The 21331-nt window shown below is 29.0% G+C and overlaps 4 protein-coding genes across 4 annotated transcripts; 2 read left to right on the forward strand and 2 right to left on the reverse strand.

The window, feature by feature from the left end:
- Positions 1-4931: 4931 nt before the first annotated feature.
- LOC137808057 (putative lipid-binding protein AIR1) lies at positions 4932-5728 on the forward strand. The gene has a single exon (XM_068608964.2). The coding sequence runs from the start codon at positions 5034-5036 to the stop codon at positions 5433-5435; it is 402 nt and encodes a 133-aa protein (XP_068465065.1). The 5' UTR covers positions 4932-5033; the 3' UTR covers positions 5436-5728.
- A 4103-nt stretch (positions 5729-9831) lies between these two features.
- On the reverse strand, positions 9832-10771 carry LOC137805665 (cortical cell-delineating protein). The gene has a single exon (XM_068605604.2). The coding sequence runs from the start codon at positions 10497-10499 to the stop codon at positions 9984-9986; it is 516 nt and encodes a 171-aa protein (XP_068461705.2). The 5' UTR covers positions 10500-10771; the 3' UTR covers positions 9832-9983.
- A 4733-nt stretch (positions 10772-15504) lies between these two features.
- On the forward strand, positions 15505-16287 carry LOC137808058 (putative lipid-binding protein AIR1). Its single transcript, XM_068608965.2, has one exon. It carries the CDS (start codon positions 15610-15612, stop codon positions 16003-16005), a length of 396 nt encoding a protein of 131 aa, XP_068465066.1. The 5' UTR covers positions 15505-15609; the 3' UTR covers positions 16006-16287.
- Positions 16288-19879: 3592 nt separating this feature from the next.
- Positions 19880-20635, reverse strand: LOC137808059 (putative lipid-binding protein AIR1). Its single transcript, XM_068608966.2, has one exon. It carries the CDS (start codon positions 20550-20552, stop codon positions 20157-20159), a length of 396 nt encoding a protein of 131 aa, XP_068465067.1. The 5' UTR covers positions 20553-20635; the 3' UTR covers positions 19880-20156.
- Positions 20636-21331: the final 696 nt, after the last annotated feature.

Here is a 21331-nt window from a genome sequence, read left to right on the forward strand (position 1 = left end):
CATAATTACAAAAAAACCTAAGTCAATTAGTATTAATTAATAGTGGATACACAAGTAATACTGAAGTGTTTATCCTAACTGCAAAATCTTAAAAAAAAACTAATGCAAATGTTACACTTAATGCTTAAAAATGAGAAGCAAAAAATGAAAAAAAAGAGTTTAGAAAATAAAAACATCAACAATAAAAAAAAAAGAATGGTAGAAAAAAAAATAGTAACTAAAAACATAAAAGATATAAAATAAAGGCAAAACAAATTAAGATAAAGATAAAAGCTATAAAAAAAATCCAAATAAGATAAATATAAGAGATATAAGACGATACTAAATAAGTATATGTTGATCATAAAAATAAAAATAAATGACAGATGATACATTTAATATTTTCTTCAATGGTACATTAAAATCCAGTAATGTTGGGACATATTCTTTATGTGTGTTTTGGTGTTTGACAATATGAACATTTTTTTTCCGATCACGTTGTTCTTTAATGTCCATATCAATTTTTATTTAACTTTGTTTTTTATAATTATGTCCTGTATTTTTTACTTGAAATTAACATAATTACATCATCAATAATAATAAAAATAAATACTAATTTATGTTTATATATTGAACTTTTATGTTGTTGTAGGGTTTAATTTTTATTTTATTCATTTTTAAAAAAATAATTTTTAAACTAAACATTTTAATTTTTTTTTTAATTTTGTAAAAACACATTTCTTTATTCATTAATTATATTTCTAATTATTTTAAACATTAAAATATTTATTTTTTAATACATTCAAAATTAAAATTATAAAAAAAAATTATTATTTTTTAATTTATTTTTGAAATGGTGCTAGTTAGGGAAATAAAAAATAAAATGGTGCTAGATAGAAAAATAAAAACAAAAGAGTGCTAAATAGAAAAATAAAAACAAAAAAGTTCTAATTAAAAAAATAAAAGTTCTAATTATCCTCAATTTTTCACATGTCGACGTTATTAAAACATTTTTGAAATTTAGTGGATGAAGACAATATTAGAAAGAAACAAAGTATTCAGGTTTCTCAAAGGCAAATAATCTGCAAACTTCGTTTTATATATATATATATATATTATTAATTTGGTTGTTACGACTTTGTGCAGTCACGGATTTTTTTTAAAGAGAAAAGTTTTTTTCACCACCTTTATTAAATACATTTATTTAACAACTGTTTTTTTCAATAAAATATTATATAAAAATAAAATTGTAATTGGAATGTAGAAAGTGACATAGATTGTTAACACTGTCCTTTTTTAAGAGATAAAAAGAGGTGTGGCTTTTATAACTTTGTATCTCTAATTTTTTTAATATATATATATATATATTAAATTATATTATATTTTTTAAAATTTTATTTCAAACTTTGGCTCTTTATAAATAATTTTTTTTTTCGAATTTACAATCAAATTCCGCAATTTACTTAATGCAATTACTCCTCGAATTAAGAACATTCCATTCGAACATTCCAGTGACAAAACGCGTGGAAAACTTAGATGTGATCTTAACATTAATTCACAATCACAAATTAAGTCAATAATTACGGACTAGTTCACACAATTAATTTAGCAACCGTAAGGATATGATTAAATACAATTTTATCTTTATTGTCGTAATCTAAAGCACTATCAGATCCATCACGAGCCACAACCTTCCAAAACTTTCCTAAGCTAAACTTCTCATGTTCACACATGCCCATTTCAGTAACTTAATGTTACTATTCTTTTTATTTAACTGAATGCAAGTGTTTAATACTATCTCCATAAAAAAAAATTAAAAATTTGTTCACATTGGCTTGGACTAAAATATACTTATCTGATATTACTTCTATTTTTTCATAAAAAAATTATACAAGAAAATAAACTGTTATTGTCTTTTATAGAAAAAATATATATTTTGATAGAAGTTTCTTCATAATTGATGTTGCACTAGCATCAGTGAAATAATAGACGCTCTCGAGCGAAAAGTGTTCGCATGATTAACATTTAATTTGGTATTTCTAAGTTTTTTTTACAAGAGTTATTATGAGGTTTTAGTTTTCTTTTCTGCATTACAATATTTTTAAGTTGAATCTTATCAAATTGATACTTTAACTAATTAATATTTTATCTAATTATTAATATTTTAAGAGATTTTTCTATTTTTATAATTTAAAAAGTTTAAATTTTATATGATGTTAATATATTTTTTTATCAATAATAAAAATAAATTAAATTAAATGGATCATTTGGGTGATCCAATTTATATACAAAAATTTAGTTATATAATTTTGTTTATCGGTTAGTTATATAATTGTATTTCTACCAAAAACTTACCACAATAATAATATGTATATAACTCACATTAAAAAAAAAAAAACCTTAGAGAATCCCACAGTAGAAAGGTTCTAATTATTTTGAAATATTGTGAATGAAAAAAAAAGAGGTTAAGAGGTAGATTTTGTAAAATCCCCAATTTTCAATCCTCAAAATACTTACAATATTTTATTACAAAAACATTATACTTTTTATAATGAATCTAAGATGTATATAAAAAAACAACTCAAATAAAAAAAAAAATCTTGAATACTTGAATCCATTACTTATAACTCCTATCTCCAGAGTGTAAAATACGATCATACAAGGTTTCTGAAAAAAAAAATAACATTCACGATAAAAAAAATAGGATAAGTTAACAGTTTTAAAACTTTCATTAAATATTTTAAATAAAAAAAATTAATTCACAAAAATTCTTTTTGAAAAAAAAAATAATTAACTACTATATTAACTATGTTAGATACTATTTTATAAACTTAAAAATGATTAGTTTCTAAAATATTTTTTATTATTAATAAAAAATTATAAATTAGTTTTTAGTTTGGTATTTAACATTAGTTATCAATATTTTAACTATTAACTATTTTTTAAATTCTAAATTAGTGACTATAAGGACTAATTTAGAATAATTAATACCTAAAACTTTGATAACTAATGTTAAATACATATTTAAAAATTAGTTTATAAATTTTTATTAATAATATAAATTACTTTAAATATCAATTTTTTTAATTTATAAATAATATATAAGTTAGTCAATATAATAATTAATTTTTATTCTTTTAAATTAATTTTTATTTAATAATTTATTTTGTAGTGTTAATTTATTAAAATTTGATATTTATATTAAATTAACATCAGTTTAATTGTTATTAATTTTTTTTAATATTTATTTAAATTAATACTAATCAATTAGTAGTAATATAATTTTTTAATATTATTTCTGTTCTGACCTTAAATTAATATTAATATTATTAACTGCGATTAGCTTATGCTAATCTAAGTTTATAAGAATAAAGTTTGTGAGAAATTATCCATTAAGTATTTATCAGAATTTTTAGGGTTTGTAATTATTAGTTTTAGTTAATAATATTATTACTTTTAGTCATAATAATATTTTTGTGAGATAATAATGACCTATGCTAAAAACAAATTTGTTTAAATTACAATAATTAAAATCAAATTTTCATATATAAGAAACAAAAACAAAATAAATACAATTACTATGGAAAAACACATATTTAAATCTTTTTAATAAATATTTTCCTTTGGCTATTAAGAAAATAATTCAGCATAAAAGAAATAAATAAAGACTTTAAGATTTAGGCACAATAAAGAAAAGAAAGAAGCATGAGTTCACGCTAATGTAATTGGGTTCTTGTTGTTTTTAATATTTGGAAGCATTACTGCAATCGTCATGGTTCAAATTACCAAAAAGAATTGAACAAACATCTCTTAACATAAATACGGCTTGATTAATGCTTGTGCTCATGTTCTTAGACGTGCTTATTTAATGATGCAGGACGCGTTTGGTTTGTTATTATGTATAAACAGGGGTTAATGTTTAGGCATAGTGTATTACTCTGTTTCATGTACTTGTGTGTTTTGAATTTTTAGATTATTAAGAAACAATTGGAAATGTGATTCTTTTATGAAAATGCATTTTACATACAAACTTGTGTTTTCTCCTTTGTTAGATCATGATAAAAAAATTCCACATGCATGGAAATATGTTTAAAGTAAAACCATACGATTTCATATATGGAAAAAATAATCATGTAATTGCTTCCAAGCTAACATCCATTGATCAAAACATAGAGATAGATCGTAATTAAGTCAAACAGCTAATTAAGACGTTGATACCACGTGTTACAATCCCAAGCATAATTATTCTTAATTTTAGTTGCCAAAACAAAAATAGTGATGATTAAACTAAGTTACTCATTTTGATTCAAAAATCACACTCATATTTGTAATACAATATCTAGCTTTCGTTTATTTTTAACCCAAAGAGAATCTTTACAGGTAATGTATGTTTTGCTTACTTATTTAAGACGTATTTGGAATAGTTTTCTAAACCTGTTTTCTTAATGCCATAGTTTTTCCCACTCGTGCAAATACACATTGTATTACTTCATTATAATTGAGTTTTAAAGACAAATTTAAGGAAATATACGTTTTTAAAATTTATCTCAATAAACTTATCAAGCAAGCAAATGAAATTTCCTTTATAAGGATTTATTATATATTATATAAACTTATTTTCTTAAAAATGAATAAAACTGTTGTTTTTTTAAATACCTAGAATTATTTAATAAATAATAAACTAAGCCGATATGTACAAATTACCCATAATCATTTCTATTGCTTAACTCAAGTTTTTTTTAATTAAGTGTTTTAAAACACTACTTTTTCACTGAAAGAATACTGAAATTCGTATTGTTACCGTAATTAATAAAAGAAAACTATCAAGAATAAGATAATTTTTGTAAACATGTTTCATTTTAGCTTTTATGGAATATATGAGCTACTAGCTAATTTTTTTAATATACTATCATGATATCACCCTTGGCACTTCACTATATAAACCAAGCATCCACTCCAAATTACTTCCATCATCACAAACTCTCTTCTCCTAAGCATTAAGCTAACAATATTTAGCATTTGGTAGTGATTAGGAACATAGAAGGCAGTTTAAGATGGGTTTCAAAGCTTCTTCCTCCCTTGCTCTTCTCCTCACACTCAACCTCCTTTTCTTCTCACTTGTCTCTGCATGCGGTAGTTACTCATGCCCTGGTCCAAACCCAAAACCAAACCCAACACCCAGCCCCAATCCTAGTGGCTCGTGCCCCCGTGACGCACTCAAACTAGGTGTATGCGCCAATGTGCTAAACGGGTTGGTGAACGCCACTTTGGGTCAACCACCAGTTACCCCTTGCTGCACCCTTCTTGATGGCCTCGTTGATCTTGAGGCTGCAGTATGCCTCTGCACTGCCCTTAAAGCAAACATTTTGGGCATCAACCTCAACCTTCCCATCTCACTCTCCTTGCTTCTCAATGTTTGTTCAAGACAAGCCCCACGTGATTTCCAATGTGCTTGATCATAACATATATCATATCATCTTATATATGTACTTCTTAGTTGTTGTTTTCCTTTTCTTTTCTCTCAAATTCCATGGATTTCTGTGTGTGTGATTCTAATTCATTGTACGTGCATGAGGGTTAACTTCTCCACCCTCGTTATTGCTTTAATTTCATGCTTAGAGTGTTGCAATAAGTATAAAGTTCTTGATGCTGGCTCGTGTCAATCGTAGCTTGTGAACCAAAGATTGAGCTATGGTGTTACCTTATTTGTTTCAGACATGATTATATGACAATAATCCTTCTTAATTTATTTCTGTCTTTTCTTAATTTATTGAACTCAGTAACCTCCCCAACAAGATAAAACCAAATTCAGTAAAAGAATTAATTATCGGAAAGCAAATTGGCCATAACTTGGAAACATAAGAGTCTACGGCACTATTAATAACACACTGGGGGAAAGTTAATTGGAATGACCTACTTATCATATATATGATTGCATTTACTCGTAAAATAAATTATTGCATGTCTGAAACCATTGCTCAACTTGTATGTCGTTTTTCCCCTTGGACTTACATGTGAGGAATCAGAACACAAAACTACATATTCGGCACAAAAACAAGACAAATAAATAAACTACTTTATTACTTTATTCAATTATTGTTAAAAATAGATCGATGGGAGATCCAACATATGTAATTACTACGAGCTGAATTATTGTTTTGTAATAATTTGAGTTTCATCCATAAAAATATTGACACTGAAATATTCTATGCAATTATCAGTTGTTTCACTTTTTTTTTTTACAAATACAGGTAGCTCTCGAAAATACTATACAAAAGCGAATAACATTACCTCAACTTGTTCAAGAAATATTTCCTTCTAATTAATTGTCGGACTATGTTAAATATATAAAAAGGTTTAATTGTTTCCGACTAAATCAACCGAGTAGTAAATTTGAATGACACTATTTACATTTTTTTTTAAATTCACAGGGAATTCTAAAAGTAATAATTAGTGAGTAAAAATATATTACGAAATATTTTTTTTAATATTTATTTAAACTTTTGTGCATTGTATTTGTTTCACATGAGTAAGAATTAAAATTGAACACCCAGCTTGGCCTTAGAGTAGTCAACTAGTTCATCCTGTCTTGTGTTGATAAAAAACTAGGGTATTTCTCAATCCCATCATTACTACATGACTATCAATCACCATGAAATTCTCAAACTAAGGTTTTCTATATTATTTAAGAAAATTTTGTTTTGAAAATTATACAATAAAGATATGTTAATAAATAACTATGATTTGATATAATATAATTATAATACTATTTTTTTAATAAAACATATTTTTTTCTTCAATTATAATTTTGTGTAAGATTATCATTCTATTATATTATTTATTAGGTAAGTTCAAAATTAGACTCCATGTTCGAATGACACATTTAATATAAGACTCATTAGATTTGAGACGTGACAAGAAGTTCATAAGTTGGTGATAAAAAGAAGTTATGAAAAAGCTTGTCAGACACCATCTATAAATATGTAAATACTCCCATGACAATTTCTGTCTGGAATGAATAATTTATACATCTTAGTTATCATTATTTTTAATAAATGATTTTCATTACATTGTGATGCAGATTAATTAAACCTGAATTCGGTTTGGTCATCGTTGCTTTCTTGTTTGGGCAATATTGTACATCTATGACAACTAGCTTTTTCAATTATGGGAGAACTATTTGTCCCGTGACATGCAACGTGGATAAAGTCGAAAAAAAAAAGAAAAAATGTCGGACTAGTGGATTTCCTTTTCCTTTCATGTCACAATTCATACAAAGCTAATGATTCCACACTACGGAAATCTAATTCCCAATGTTCGATCAATACCACCACAAAGAGTTTATGCAACAAATCACGTGAAAAATGAAAGCCTTTGCACTTGGTAAAAGTTCGACCACCGTTATATTTAAAAGTTAGGTGATAAATATTTTATTGTGTGTTATTAATAAAAAAAAAAAATCAGTAATATACATAGGATTACTAGATAAACTCCAATCCATACATAAACCGTGAAACTGTCCACTGTTTAATTTTTTTCTAATTATTATGTTCATTTGGTTCCGGAAAATGACATTTTTAATTACGGATGTGATGATTTTTTTTATCACGAATTAAAATAAAACTTTTGTTACCACAACCGTAATTATCCACATTTTCCTATTTTACTCTATTTTTATGATGATAAAAATATAACATACATATAAAAATAATTTTAAATAATTTGAAATTGAAAAACAAAAGATAGAGTAGAGAGTGATTAAAAGTGGAAGTTATTTTATTTTATATGTTAAATTTAGTGTAAAAATGTGTGAGAATACGTTCTCTTGGTCGGCTTAAAATAAGGGATTAATAGAAGAGTGAAAGAGTCATATAAAGAGTGTACATTAATATTAATTTAAAAAATTAAAAAATAAATTTATTTTATAAGTAATTCATATAAAATGACAAAATACTTCATTGTATTAATAGAAGAAGATATATTAAATAAGGGTAGAATCGAAAAAAAATTGTATACACCAAAAAATGATTATAATGAAGAACTTCTTTATATATAGGTATGAATATTAAAAAAAATTAAGTTTAATTCAATTTATAAAATTTATAAAGTTTAAAATTTACACTTAAAATTATGAAATGTTATAATTTTTTTATCGGTATGTGATTTTCAAACTATATTTCATCTTATGAATAAGAAATTAAAGAGAGTTAAATATTTAAAGGTGTTTGTGCTTGGGTGTTGATGAGATGTTTTTCCTCGTTACTTACTATGCTTTGATAAAAGCTTACTATTTTCTATCTTTGTTTTTGGTCTAGTATATCTACCGATGTATGTGATTAAAAATCTTAGGAAATACAGTATGAAACTGAAGTACAAAGACAATACTTGTAAAGAGCCTTCTCATTTCAATAGTCAGATTTATTAAGAGCTAAATATGTATATATAGACTAATATTTTTATAAGGGTGGCAAAAAATTCAAATTACAAAATTCAATCCAATAATTATCCAAATCCATATTAGTTTTGATCCATTTAAATGGATTTATTTCAAATCCAAAAATCCATATTTTTGGATTTTAAATCCAATCCATTTAATTGGATATGGATTAGATATGGATTGGATTATCCAATTTGTATTTTGGGTTGGATTTTGACTTGGCCCGATCCAGGTTGAGCCAAGACAATTCAGGCGCAGGTTGAGCAAAGTTGACCCAAGTCCACGTCGAGCTCAATGGGCCCGGACCGATGTCAAGCTGAGCGGGCCCGGATTGATGTCGAGCCAAGCCGGTCCAAGCCGATGTCGAGCCGAGGGGGCCAGGGCCGATATCTAGTCATTCGAGTTTGGGCCAATGTTGAGTCGTGCGAGCCCGGGTCGATGTCTAGTCGTGCGGGCTCGGGTTGATTTTAAGTCATTCAGGCCCAGGCCGATGTCGAGCCGCGCGAATCCAAATCGATGTCGAAGTGAGAGGGTCGGGGTCGCTGTTGAGTTATCTGGGCCCAAGTCGATGTTGAGTCGTCCGGGCCCGGATCGATGTCGAGTCATCTGGGTCGGGGCCGATACAGAGCCGAGTTGGTCTGTGTTCAGGTTGAGTCGGCTTAGGCCGAATTCGAGCCAAGTTAGTCTTTAAGTTAGTCTTTAATGTAATTGAGAAAGTAGATTTAATATAATTAACAAAGTGGATTTAATTTAGATTCAATCCAAATTAAATAGATTTTTAAAAAATCCAAATATATTTGATTTAGTTAAAGTGGATATGGATTTTAAATCCAATCCACTTGGATCTAGATTGTATTTTCAAGGTTCTCAAAATCACAATAACTCCTTCTTTATGGATTGATTTTCTAATAGTGATCACAATTGTGGTTATTAGAATTTACTTATATATATATATATATATATATATATATATATATATATTATCAGTGGAGTAAGATTGTTTAAAACTACAGCTATTGAAAATCTCGTTAATCGTTTGTTACTCCATCACTTTATTCTGTTTTTTCTCGTATAAGGATTTAAAATATACAAATACAAGAATACTTAAAATAGCATGCAATGCACAGAAATTTAAAGACATCTCTATTCGAAGATCAATTAAGTAAACAAAATTAAAGTAAGTTTAGTTGGCAAAAGCAGCCACGAGCACTCTTTAAAACATGTAGAGGTCATGAACTCTCCCAATTGATAAAGTAAACCCTGTCAGTGCGTGTACGTGTTCTGAGATACAGGTGGAAGGAGAAAATAGATGAAGCACCATACGTGAATAACACATTGAACGGATTTTGTAGCAAAGAACTTAACTCGAATTCCCTAACTCATAACAGGAAATATTAAAGGTATGCGCACTATAATTAAAGCGTAAACCAGTTATAACATAAACCCTGAAACCCTAATAGAAAGAAAAAGACATTAATCTAGTAGTAACAAGCAGTAACTAACAAGAACTAGCCATGATAACGGTGCATGGAATGCTATGAAGTAGTGCATGCATACATGCAGTGGTTCAGTACAGAGGTGGACAAACAAAACCAGGAGGAGGAGTCTTCCCACAGGTGATCAAAACTTGAAGTGCAATAGGTAGGAAGATATTGAGCTTCAGAACCTTAGCCCTAATAACGGTGCAAAGACAAATTGCAGCTTCAAGGTCAAGCAACCCTTGTATAAAGGGACAGCACACATTCTCGACTGGCTTCCCTATTCCCACGTGGACCAATCCTCCAAGCACGTCCAAGCAAAGTCCCAATTTTAGGGCATCAATTGGGCAAGTCCGGTGCGGCGGCGAGTACGGCGGTGAGCTTGGTGGAGGGTAAATCACCACCGGCGGAGGCACCACTGGAGGGTTGATTATGATCGGCGGCAGAGGAGGGGACACTTTTGGGCGGCCTCCGCCGTGATGCGGTGGCTGCTTGGGTTGAGGTGGGGAGGTGCAGGGACCACATGCATATATTGGTGGCAAAACATTTAACATTGTTATTTTCAAGATGAAGAACATAGCTTTAGCTTTTAATTTTAGAGACATGATGACTTTGGGGTTCTAGATTCTTCTAATTGCTTTTGTATGTATTAGGTTTGATATTCCCGGATGCGTATATATAAGGAGTATATGATTTAATTAAATTAAGCTTTGTCTGAGAAAAAAAATTAACCTTGTGCTGGCGAGTATTACACGCGGCAGCATGAACATAGAACATTCATCCACGAAGGCTTCTTCTAAGTGACAGAGCGAAAGAGAGAGAGAGAGAGGTAATTGAAGTTTTTGGAGTTTTGTTTGGGATTTTGTAATTTCGAGAGTGACTCCGTGACTTGTTCAGTACAATCCGTGAGCTGAAACCTGTGTGCAGTCTCGCAGATTTCCATTGTATTTTCACATATTCGGCCTCTCTGATTTATATGACAGAGAGCTCTGAATATGTGACAGCGAGAGGGAGAGAAAACGAATGAATCACAATTATGAGTAACCTACTCATCATGATAATGCGACGTGTTTATTTTATACATACAATTTACAAGAGTAACCGTCCAACTAATTTCAGTACTTCACTCTAACTAAATAAATTCTAATTGCTAATTACTTATTACTTAGTAATTGAAATCATTCTTTTATATAATTCAAGATCCACATGTATATGAATAGAAACTTTTTAATCACAAAAGAAATCAAAACATACCATTAATATATGTAACAATAATACAAAAGTAAAGGTATAGGGAAATCTATATTAAGTATACAACTTAGTTTCTACATTTGTACTTTATCATCTTCTTCCAAATTTTGTTTTCACTTCCTCTGTTATTGTAAAAATGTCAGCACGATTTTGTTGGATATCATCATTTGTAATAACTAGGGAGGGGTCTTTGTTATGTATCACCATCTTGATATGAAACATGAAACTTTAGGTGTATCACTTATCATTGCCCTTTTATGATATCTGACCATCTTTGTTGCCTTTTAGGAAATGATGTAAGGTAAACTTGCTCTACCTGTTGGGTGATTGCAAAAAGATCATAATTATTACATCTTCAATTTCTTTTAATTTGAACATTCTAAAATATTCATATGTCATTGTGCCACTAGACTAGAGCCAAACCACCTTTTTATTCAGCAAACCTATAAATTCCAGTTCTACTACATTAATTAAGATCTCATAATAATCCGCTTGTGGTGTATCACATTGTTCCCCTTAAACACAAACATGATCTTGTTGTGTACTCGTTCCCTTATTGAGTTTGTGTAAAAAAATTGTATACATTAGTGGCATAGTTAGACCATTTACAAACATCTATAATATGATCCTATGCCAAGCTTATTGGAGTAAAAAAAATACTAGTAAGTAATATTTGTTCTAATTTACACAATGCGAACGAGACTGAATTTCCAAACACAATTTGTCTTCTCTGAGCAAGGATGAACAAATTTGTCTAAAGAATTGACACAACAAGAATGAAAATTCCATATTGGTATAGACAACACTTCAAACACAATTGGAAGCAATTGTTGCAAACTGATACAAAGTGGTGACTTTTCATTTCAAATAACTTTTCTTCCTCAAGTTAGTGCATCTAATTAATGAAATTCAAAGTGTAACCATTTGGTAGGTTAAGAGTTAATACCCATTCACAAACAACTAGACTTTGTTGTTTGGTTAACACATATAGGATCTTTGGGTTAACAACATTGTCACCAGTACCAAAGTTTTAATTTTAGACCTTTTTACATCTACAATTAATTTCCGCACTAACACATTCCCTTTAAGTGTGTTATTTGTATTTCAAATCCTTAATGAATTCATTCAATTGCAGCAACCCATCTTTTTTCTCATATTAGCTATATATCTGACAAAAATTTCAATTAATTTAACTTAATCTTTATATTTTGCATTTTTATGTTAATCTCATTGCTCATTTTTTTTAATTACATTTTTTTTATCTAATTATCATACAAATTTTTATTACTATCTTAATTCAAAAGTTTAGTATTCTAACCAAAATCTTAAGAATTGACGAGAATCTAACTTGATTAACAAATTTGAATTTGTTTTATCTTTTAGAAATTTTAGAACACAACTAATAAACTCAAAAAAATTAATTCATATAAGTGTGAAAGTTTACATTGTAAAAAAACATGAATAATAACAACACAACAAAGATGTGAGATAAAAATAAATATATTAGAAACTTGCTACTAAATTTGAAATTAATCCATATAAATATTCAAATATATAATTTTTTTTTAAAAATAATAGAAGAACATGAACATACATATAGAAATAGGAGGAGAACAATACTTGAGATTTTCAATTTGATAAAGAAGACGGATGAAAGGGAAGAATGAAAGAGAAATTTATAGATTGATGGAATATGTTACACCACTTGGAAAAATTGTTCCTACATTAGATGAAATGTACCAATGCATCTAGAATTACATTCTCAAAAGTGAAATTTGAAAATCTAGATTTGTTGGGACATTAATCCTATCCTATATCCTATGAAGGAGAATTTGAAATTTTCATTTAAAAAAGGTAATGATGAAAATCATAAGAGGTTGGATGAAAGTACTGAAACAAGTCTCATAGTGACATTATACTTCATTAGCGTGGGATAAATTGGGCTTGAATTTAATTCATTTATTTTTTTTTGTATTATTCCTTCAATAGGATGACAACGTAGGTTGAAGCAACCCATTTTGTTAGGCTTGCATAAAAATTATGGGTTAGTTTTGTGTTCTTTTGATTATCATGGGTTATTTTTTTTCTTTTAACCAAAATGGGGTTTGTTTAAAAAAATTATAAATTTAGGCAAGTCGTGCCAATTCGGCACGACTTCATATGCACAAATCGTCCCAATTAGGCACGACTTCTGCATTGTCATACTGAAGTTATGCCAACTTGACACGACTTCTGCCATGTCATAATTTTTTTTATTTTATTGTTTATATATTGGGTAGTAAGTTATGTAATGTTAAAAATTAATTTGATACATAATTTTCTAAGAGTGTTAGTTTTAAGGAACAAAAAATTGGATAATCGTGTATGGATCATGTTTGAGGGTAATGTAAAAATTGGAATAATTTACTTCTAGTTCAACTTTATATTTTTATTTTATATTTTGTAATGAATCTTACTAATTTGTTTAGTTCTAATTAATCTCTTCTCATCATTACGTGTCCTGTAAAATCATTACTTCTCAAGCTATTTATTTTGCAAATTCACAACAATAATTCTCTATTTATTTTCCAAATACAATAAATTTTCATTTATCTATTTATTTCCAAATTCAATAACAATTTTCTTCATTTTTTAATTAATCAAATAATCAAGTTATTGTATTACATTACCATTCCGTATAATAATTGGTTCACGAACCTGTGGATTAGCCTGTATACGGAAAATCCATAAAAAAGAACCTACATGTAAATGTTGTAACAATAATTTTGTTTTCATGTTTCACTTCTTGATAGCACTCCATGAGTCTATCATTGACAATAAAATTTAAATAAGTTAATAAACATAAAATTAACATCTAGATCAAATTAAATATGTGAGAGGTTAAATCTTTCGTAAACAAGAAAATACAAAAAATAAATAAATTATCTAAGGTATTAAAAAACTAAAATAATTAATCATCATCTTGACTTTAAAAACATCATTATTGTTGTTTCATTTCTATGTTAACATTGAATTATAATGAATTTTTTATTATGTATTATACAAGGTAACTCATTCCGCTTCCACAGGTTATGGGTTATTCAGAATGAATCTAAGCGATCTTACAAGTTAAAATACTCAACTTATCTTGTATTTTTTCGAGTGGAAGTCGATCCACATGGTTCAACTCATATTATCATCTCTAATTTTATACTCCTAGTTTATTAGATTTAAAAGTCATTTTTTTTTATTTGTATCTATTTTACACAACAAAAATAGAAAAAAAAATCTTATTTTTAAAAATTTACAAAGAAAAACTCTACTCTATAAAAAATAATTTATTCAAAATTATTGTAGGTTCTCCCTTTTTCTAAGCTCACCTAGAACACAAACCTTAATCAACCTAATTATGTCACCATCTAAGTAAACTCAATATCAATAAGAAAAACATGGACAATGTTATTATTAGAATAAAATTACGAATAAAAAACTGTGATTAAACTACAATAAACTTTGACAAGAAAATATGACATGTTTTTTATCAGAACAAGAAAGAAAAGAAAATATGATATATTTGGTAATTTTTTTTAATAAGGACTTAAGAGAGAAAAATAAGTGGTATGAGTTTAGTTTGGTGAAAAGAGTAGAAGGGTGTCGAGTAATTGTAGTGTCTGAATCCCTTAGGTAACAAATATTTAGTAAATTCATTAATATTTAAAGATAAAAAAGGTTTAATTGAAATTTGGGTCTTTATATTTTACTAAATTAATTTTTGTTCTTAATTTTTTTTACAATTTGAATCTTTACATAACTTTGTCCAATTTCCAATTCAATTATATGATATTTTTTGTTACTTTATAACATCGTGAGATTCGAAAAAATGTATATAATTGTGGCTTTTTTAACAAGATTGGAAATAGTAGTCTTAGAAAGTGGTTATATTTTGATAGTCATTATATTTGTAAAACTAACAAATTAGACAAGAATATGAATAAAAAGTTTAAGGAATAAAAACTTTTGAAAAAATGAAATTGCAGAAAAAAATTATAAAAGCTTTTATTTTTTGTATAAATTTTCCAAATTATTACTTTCTATCTTTTATGTAAAAAACAATTTCAGTTCATAAAAAAAGGCATTACCTTTTAAGTTTGTCCAAACAAGAAGCAGAAGTAAACCGTTGGGAATTGAAATGATTTTACTTCACAACTAACCATTGCAAATGCACATGAGCTTCCATAATATTCTTAATTATATTCCTCATTCAATGATGACCATATGCCAGTTTGTCCAATTTCCTCTCAATGGGGTCACTCACATGGGCCTCCAAATAAACCTAATTATTTTAAACCTTAAACTTAAAAGACACTCTCTAATCTCACCCTATAAAACCCCCACTCATTCCTCTCCAACCTCACACACCAAAGCAAAGCAAGAGTGGTAGTAGTGTTGTGAGAGTGAAGAAGTTGTAACAGCAGTGTGAAATTAATGGCTTCCAAGGGTGCTCTTCTCTTGTGTCTCAACATCCTGTTTTTCACTGTGGTTAGCTCCACATATGTGCCATGCAATCCACCCCCAAAAACTCCCAAACACCCACCTGTCCCAAAGCCACCTTCCACAAAGTCTGGCAGTTGCCCTGAGAACACCCTTAAGTTTGGTGTGTGTGCTGATGTGTTAGGTTTGATCGGCGTTGAGCTTGGGAAGCCACCAAAGACCCCATGCTGCAACCTCATCCAGGGTCTGGCTGATCTTGAAGCCGCCGTCTGCCTTTGCACTGCTCTCAGAGCTAATGTGTTAGGCATCAACCTCAATGTCCCCATCAAGTTGAACTTGCTCCTCAACTACTGTGGAAAGAAAACTCCTAAGGATTTCGTCTGCTATTAAATAAACACTTCCTATAACCACTTTCATAAACTTAATTACCATTTCCTAAGCTTCTCTATTTTCCTATATTCCTTATTCATCATTATTCTCTGTACTTTGGAGTTCTGTCTGCTGCTTGCCATGTAGCCAACGAACATTTCGTTTGTACTACTACCTTTGGTTATTATTATGTTGTTGGTTCAAATTTGAAAGCCTCTCTGGGCTGTTCTTTTGTATTTTATTTGAAATTTCTGCTATAATTTTTTTACATTTAAGCTTATAAGATACATTATTCCCTCTGTAGCTCTTTTATTCTCCCCCTCTCCTTTCTTAATTTGCATTTGAGCATACTTATGAAATTACGTATATGTGGATCGGCTATAGAACTCTAATGAAGGGACAGAAATTAAGTTTTATTTTGATGTTTTCTTTTCTAAATCGAATCCTTAGTAATGGAAGGTTTTCAATAAGCTTTCACATAGAAAGAGAGAGATCGAACTGCAATAAGAAAAGAACGAAGAGGGTTTTCTTTCCTTGAAGCTAAAACAGAACAAAGATATTTGTGACTTTTTCTAGAGAAGCGAAAGGGAAATAAAGTTATGATAAAGAGGGCAACAGTTTACAGCACAAGATGTGCCCAACTTGGATTTGTCTATGTATATTTCTAGAATATAGATTATCATTTTTTTCGTTGGGAGGAAAAAATGTGGATTGTAAGCTGAATAAGTGTTTGAAGTAGAAAAATGGTGAAAGACATAAGTAAATGTGATATGTATAGATGTTTGAACGTGGTGGATACTGTGTGTGGAAGCTCAATACATTATTTATTTGTTTGTTTTGGAATTTTGTTTCTCAAATTGTCCTTTCCCACTTGCTTCACCTTGTGATGTAACATGTGTTGGCATTCATAAGCGAGCAAGACAAGGTAAATATATAACAAATTATGGGATGTTTAGACAAATATTTACAGAGTAAGTAGTTCCACTTTTATTAGGGACCTTCATTTGTTCCAAATATTTACTTTTGCTAAATTATGACTCTCTTTTCTGTAAAACTTAAGATAAATGTAGAACATATTTTTACGCATGCAAAGTTGACCAACTTCTTTATATGTAATGACTAGTCTTAAATTGCGTGCACCTTATTTATTACATAATGTGGTAAATAAAGAAAAATAAATGAGAACAGTAAATTATAGGAGTGACATATGGTTATAGTAGTGATCCATAAAGAAGTTATGAGGAAGACGATGGTACGTGTCGTGACTCTGAACTTGCATGGGCAGCTAAAATCCGCGTGTCATTGTGTTCTCTTTTATTGGGATCATTCTAATATTAACAGAGCCAGGATTAATGAAATGTGGTCCAAGCTTTTGCTGTAACTCATGCACAAAGCCAACGCCTGCGTGGCCATGGACATCGATAGGGACAGCACAGAGTAGCATTTTGAGTATAAGATGCTAGTATTTGTGCTTATATTTATTTTTTAAAACTATTTAGTATCTCAATAAAAAACATCTAAAATTTACGGATTTTTTTTCCGGTACCAAATATGAAATACTATATTTGAAGAAAATATTTTTTATTCATTGTTTCTTTAAAAAAAATATTTAAATAATAATCAAATTTAAAAATTAAAAAAAAATATTTATTATATTAACTAAATTATATTTTTTTTTAAAATTAAAAAATTATTAGTATATAAAATAATTTGTATTATTAATAAGAAATTATAAAATAATTTTAAATTGATAAAATTACAATCAATATTATAATTACTAATATGTTAAATTTTTAATTAATATTTAAAAAAATTAAAATTAAAATTAAAATATTAGTAACTAAAATTTTAATAGGATAGTATCACTATCAATAATGAATTAATAAAATGAAAGAAATAGCAGTTGCAACCTTTAAACAGAAACCTTTCTTAATTTAAGAATTCATAATTATAAAACAAATTAAATGAAACATCACTTAACTCAAAAATTTTAAACTATTAAAGAGTTCTCACTATCCTTAAAACCTCAGAATTTAAAATGTTTCTGCATAAAAAAAAACTAGAAAAAACCTCAACAAGCCTCCTACATCCTATATAGGCTCAAAACGAAAACTGTGCTGCGGCTATATACCAAGAACTGAATTTAGCTGTCCACGACCATAATTAATAATTAATAGTTAAATACTAATTTAAAAATAAGTTTTATTAATATCATTATGAAAATAAATAAATGTAATATTAATAATATTATTATTATTAAAAAAAATAATGTTGGGTTAATATAGTTTTATAAATGAGTTGGAGCAAGTGTACTACTCGCATCTAGTATATTCTTTTTGTTAATAAAAAAAACTTTTCTTATCAACATATACAACTTACATATATTGGTTGTGCTTTCTCAGTAAATCAAACACATTCAACAACAAAAAGCAATTGAATGACTATTAAGTGGAATTGAGGTGAGTTATCGTGTTTTTACGAGAAGAGCAAAGGACACAATCTACACTCACATTTTAATTTATCTTAAAAATAATAAAATAGCATAAAAACAGTATTTTTAAAATTAGACCAAACCAACTGGTCGGACTAAAAAACCAATCAATTGATAAAGTGATTGGATGAAATAAGCCACAAAATCAGCTTAAGAAAACGGGCAAAAAAAACTACAAAAAAATCGGCAAAAATAAAACTAGTAAAAACCAATAAAAAAAAAGTCGACGAAAAATGTTCACAACGGATTCATGAAAAGTGATTAATACAGCATCAATTTTACTTTTTCTTAAAAGGATAAAATCAACATTTGTCATTTTCTTTCGTATTCTAAATGTTGAATTGTTAATTTTAATAATTTTGATATTTATGGTTAAAAGACTTAAAGTGTTATGATAGTTATATTTGAACTTTTAGTATGAACTTTAAATGTTAAGAATCTAGAAGTCATGTTATAGGTTTAGTTTTTAATATTATAAAGTTATTACATATATATGTTTCTTTAATAATATTTTGTATTATTATTTGATTAAAATTTGACTCCATCGTACTTCAATTATAATTAAACTATTAAATCTTGCACCATTATATATTCCTCCCTTCGGTAACTAATTCGATTTTTAAAATATTGCATAAAAGACTATAACTATATTGTGAACTTTACAATATTTCCTCCAAATTTACAAGGCTTAGTACAAAATCCTTTTTTCTACCGCGCTTATTTTCTGAAAAAAAAAACGCACTCATTTTCGATGAATTTTCCCTTTTGAAACGTATACATTACTCCAAAATAAACATCCTCAATAAAAGAGTACTTACTGCGACAGTAAATCTTGTAAACTCACAGAATTCTTATAGACATTTTTATGTCGTGCTCGGGACATGAATATGACTAAACACATACAAGGTCAACCAGGTTGTGGCAAATGACAATTTAAGAAACATTCCAAAACATGAGTAAATTATAATTGAGCTTGCCCACGCAGAGTATGAATCACGTTCAAACACGCAGATTAAAAAATTCATCTTACAATCCATACTTTTTCTTCCAACAAAAAAAGTTATAGCCTATATTCAAAATTTACCTACTTGAACATCTAAAGTGGTAAATCCGCTAGTTTTGTGCTATAATAATTTCATTGGTGAAAGTGAAAATCTTCTACTTTGTCTTTTCTTTTTGTACTCTTCTGGTATCTCTTTGCGCGAAAGATTGTTGAAAAACTTCCATTTCAATCTATGGATTCGGTTTAGAGAAGAAGAAAGCGATTAAATTAAGAACAACTCGTCCACGCCGTCTCTTCATTATTAGAGTTCTACTGCCGCTCTATCTCTCTCTCTTATATATATGGAAATAAGAGAAAGTAAAAAACAAAAAAAGCAAATGACAGAAGGATACGTAATCGTATAAGCTTAAATGTAGAACTTTTATTGGTAGAAGTATCACTTAGAATACAAAGGACTGGTGAGGCTGACAAGAAAGACCAAGGAGCCTTTCAAATTTGAACCATCAACATAATAATAACCAAAGGTAATAGTACGAACGAAATGTTCGTTGGCTAAATGGCAAACAGCAGACAGAACTCCAAAGTACAGAGAATAATGATGAATAAGGAATATAGGAAAATAGAGAAGCTTAGGAAATGGTAATTAAGTTTATGAAAGTGGTTATAGGAAGTGTTTATTTAATAGCAGACGAAATCCTTAGGAGTTTTCTTTCCACAGTAGTTGAGGAGCAAGTTCAACTTGATGGGGACATTGAGGTTGATGCCTAACACATTAGCTCTGAGAGCAGTGCAAAGGCAGACGGCGGCTTCAAGATCAGCCAGACCCTGGATGAGGTTGCAGCATGGGGTCTTTGGTGGCTTCCCAAGCTCAACGCCGATCAAACCTAACACATCAGCACACACACCAAACTTAAGGGTGTTCTCAGGGCAACTGCCAGACTTTGTGGAAGGTGGCTTTGGGACAGGTGGGTGTTTGGGAGTTTTTGGGGGTGGATTGCATGGCACATATGTGGAGCTAACCACAGTGAAAAACAGGATGTTGAGACACAAGAGAAGAGCACCCTTGGAAGCCATTAATTTCACACTGCTGTTACAACTTCTTCACTCTCACAACACTACTACCACTCTTGCTTTGCTTTGGTGTGTGAGGTTGGAGAGGAATGAGTGGGGGTTTTATAGGGTGAGATTAGAGAGTGTCTTTTAAGTTTAAGGTTTAAAATAATTAGGTTTATTTGGAGGCCCATGTGAGTGACCCCATAATTTTCACGTATACTTGTTCCGAAATTTTCAAAATAAATTGATTAGCTTAAAAAATGCATAGTATATTGCAGGTTTTTGTCATTTTTCATCGATTATTATTGAAACTGAATTATTACAAGAGCTTGAGGTTGTTCTTATTACTCTGTACTTGTCTCTTCCAACTCAACTTCTGTCGTCCAACAATACACGAAATTAGAATTAATATACAACTAATTAACGATTAACTTATGAAAATTGTCTGTCACCTTAAGGAATCCGCTACAAAACTTTTACACACATGTCAGCCGATCCATGGGCCACGATGTTTAAGTAAATTCCTTTGCTCAATTATGGACATAGATGTTCATCTTCGAAACACTTTTGATCTCAAATAAATGTGATTTACAATGCAGATATAGTTCGAAGGTGCTGTTTCAGATCATGTGCAAGATTGAACCCTGAAAATAGAAACCTTGGACTGACCTGATTGTATGGATATTCACTGATAGTTCAGGAGAGGTCCATGGACCCTCACTTACTGGTTAAAGTGCAAAATAATGAATAATATCTACACTAACACTCAAAATGGAATTAGTTATTTATATTTTTCTAAA

Source organism: Phaseolus vulgaris, chromosome 3, assembly GCF_051622355.1.
Source record: "Phaseolus vulgaris cultivar YP4 chromosome 3, ASM5162235v1, whole genome shotgun sequence".
Classification (NCBI taxonomy): domain Eukaryota; kingdom Viridiplantae; phylum Streptophyta; class Magnoliopsida; order Fabales; family Fabaceae; genus Phaseolus; species Phaseolus vulgaris.

What these genes read in the sequence shown, in the direction of transcription:
- LOC137805665 (XM_068605604.2), bottom strand. Translation starts at nt 10,499, where the DNA reads ATGTCTCTAAAATTAAAAGCTAAAGCTATGTTCTTCATCTTGAAAATA.
- LOC137808057 (XM_068608964.2), top strand. Translation starts at nt 5,034, where the DNA reads ATGGGTTTCAAAGCTTCTTCCTCCCTTGCTCTTCTCCTCACACTCAAC.
- LOC137808059 (XM_068608966.2), bottom strand. Translation starts at nt 20,552, where the DNA reads ATGGCTTCCAAGGGTGCTCTTCTCTTGTGTCTCAACATCCTGTTTTTC.
- LOC137808058 (XM_068608965.2), top strand. Translation starts at nt 15,610, where the DNA reads ATGGCTTCCAAGGGTGCTCTTCTCTTGTGTCTCAACATCCTGTTTTTC.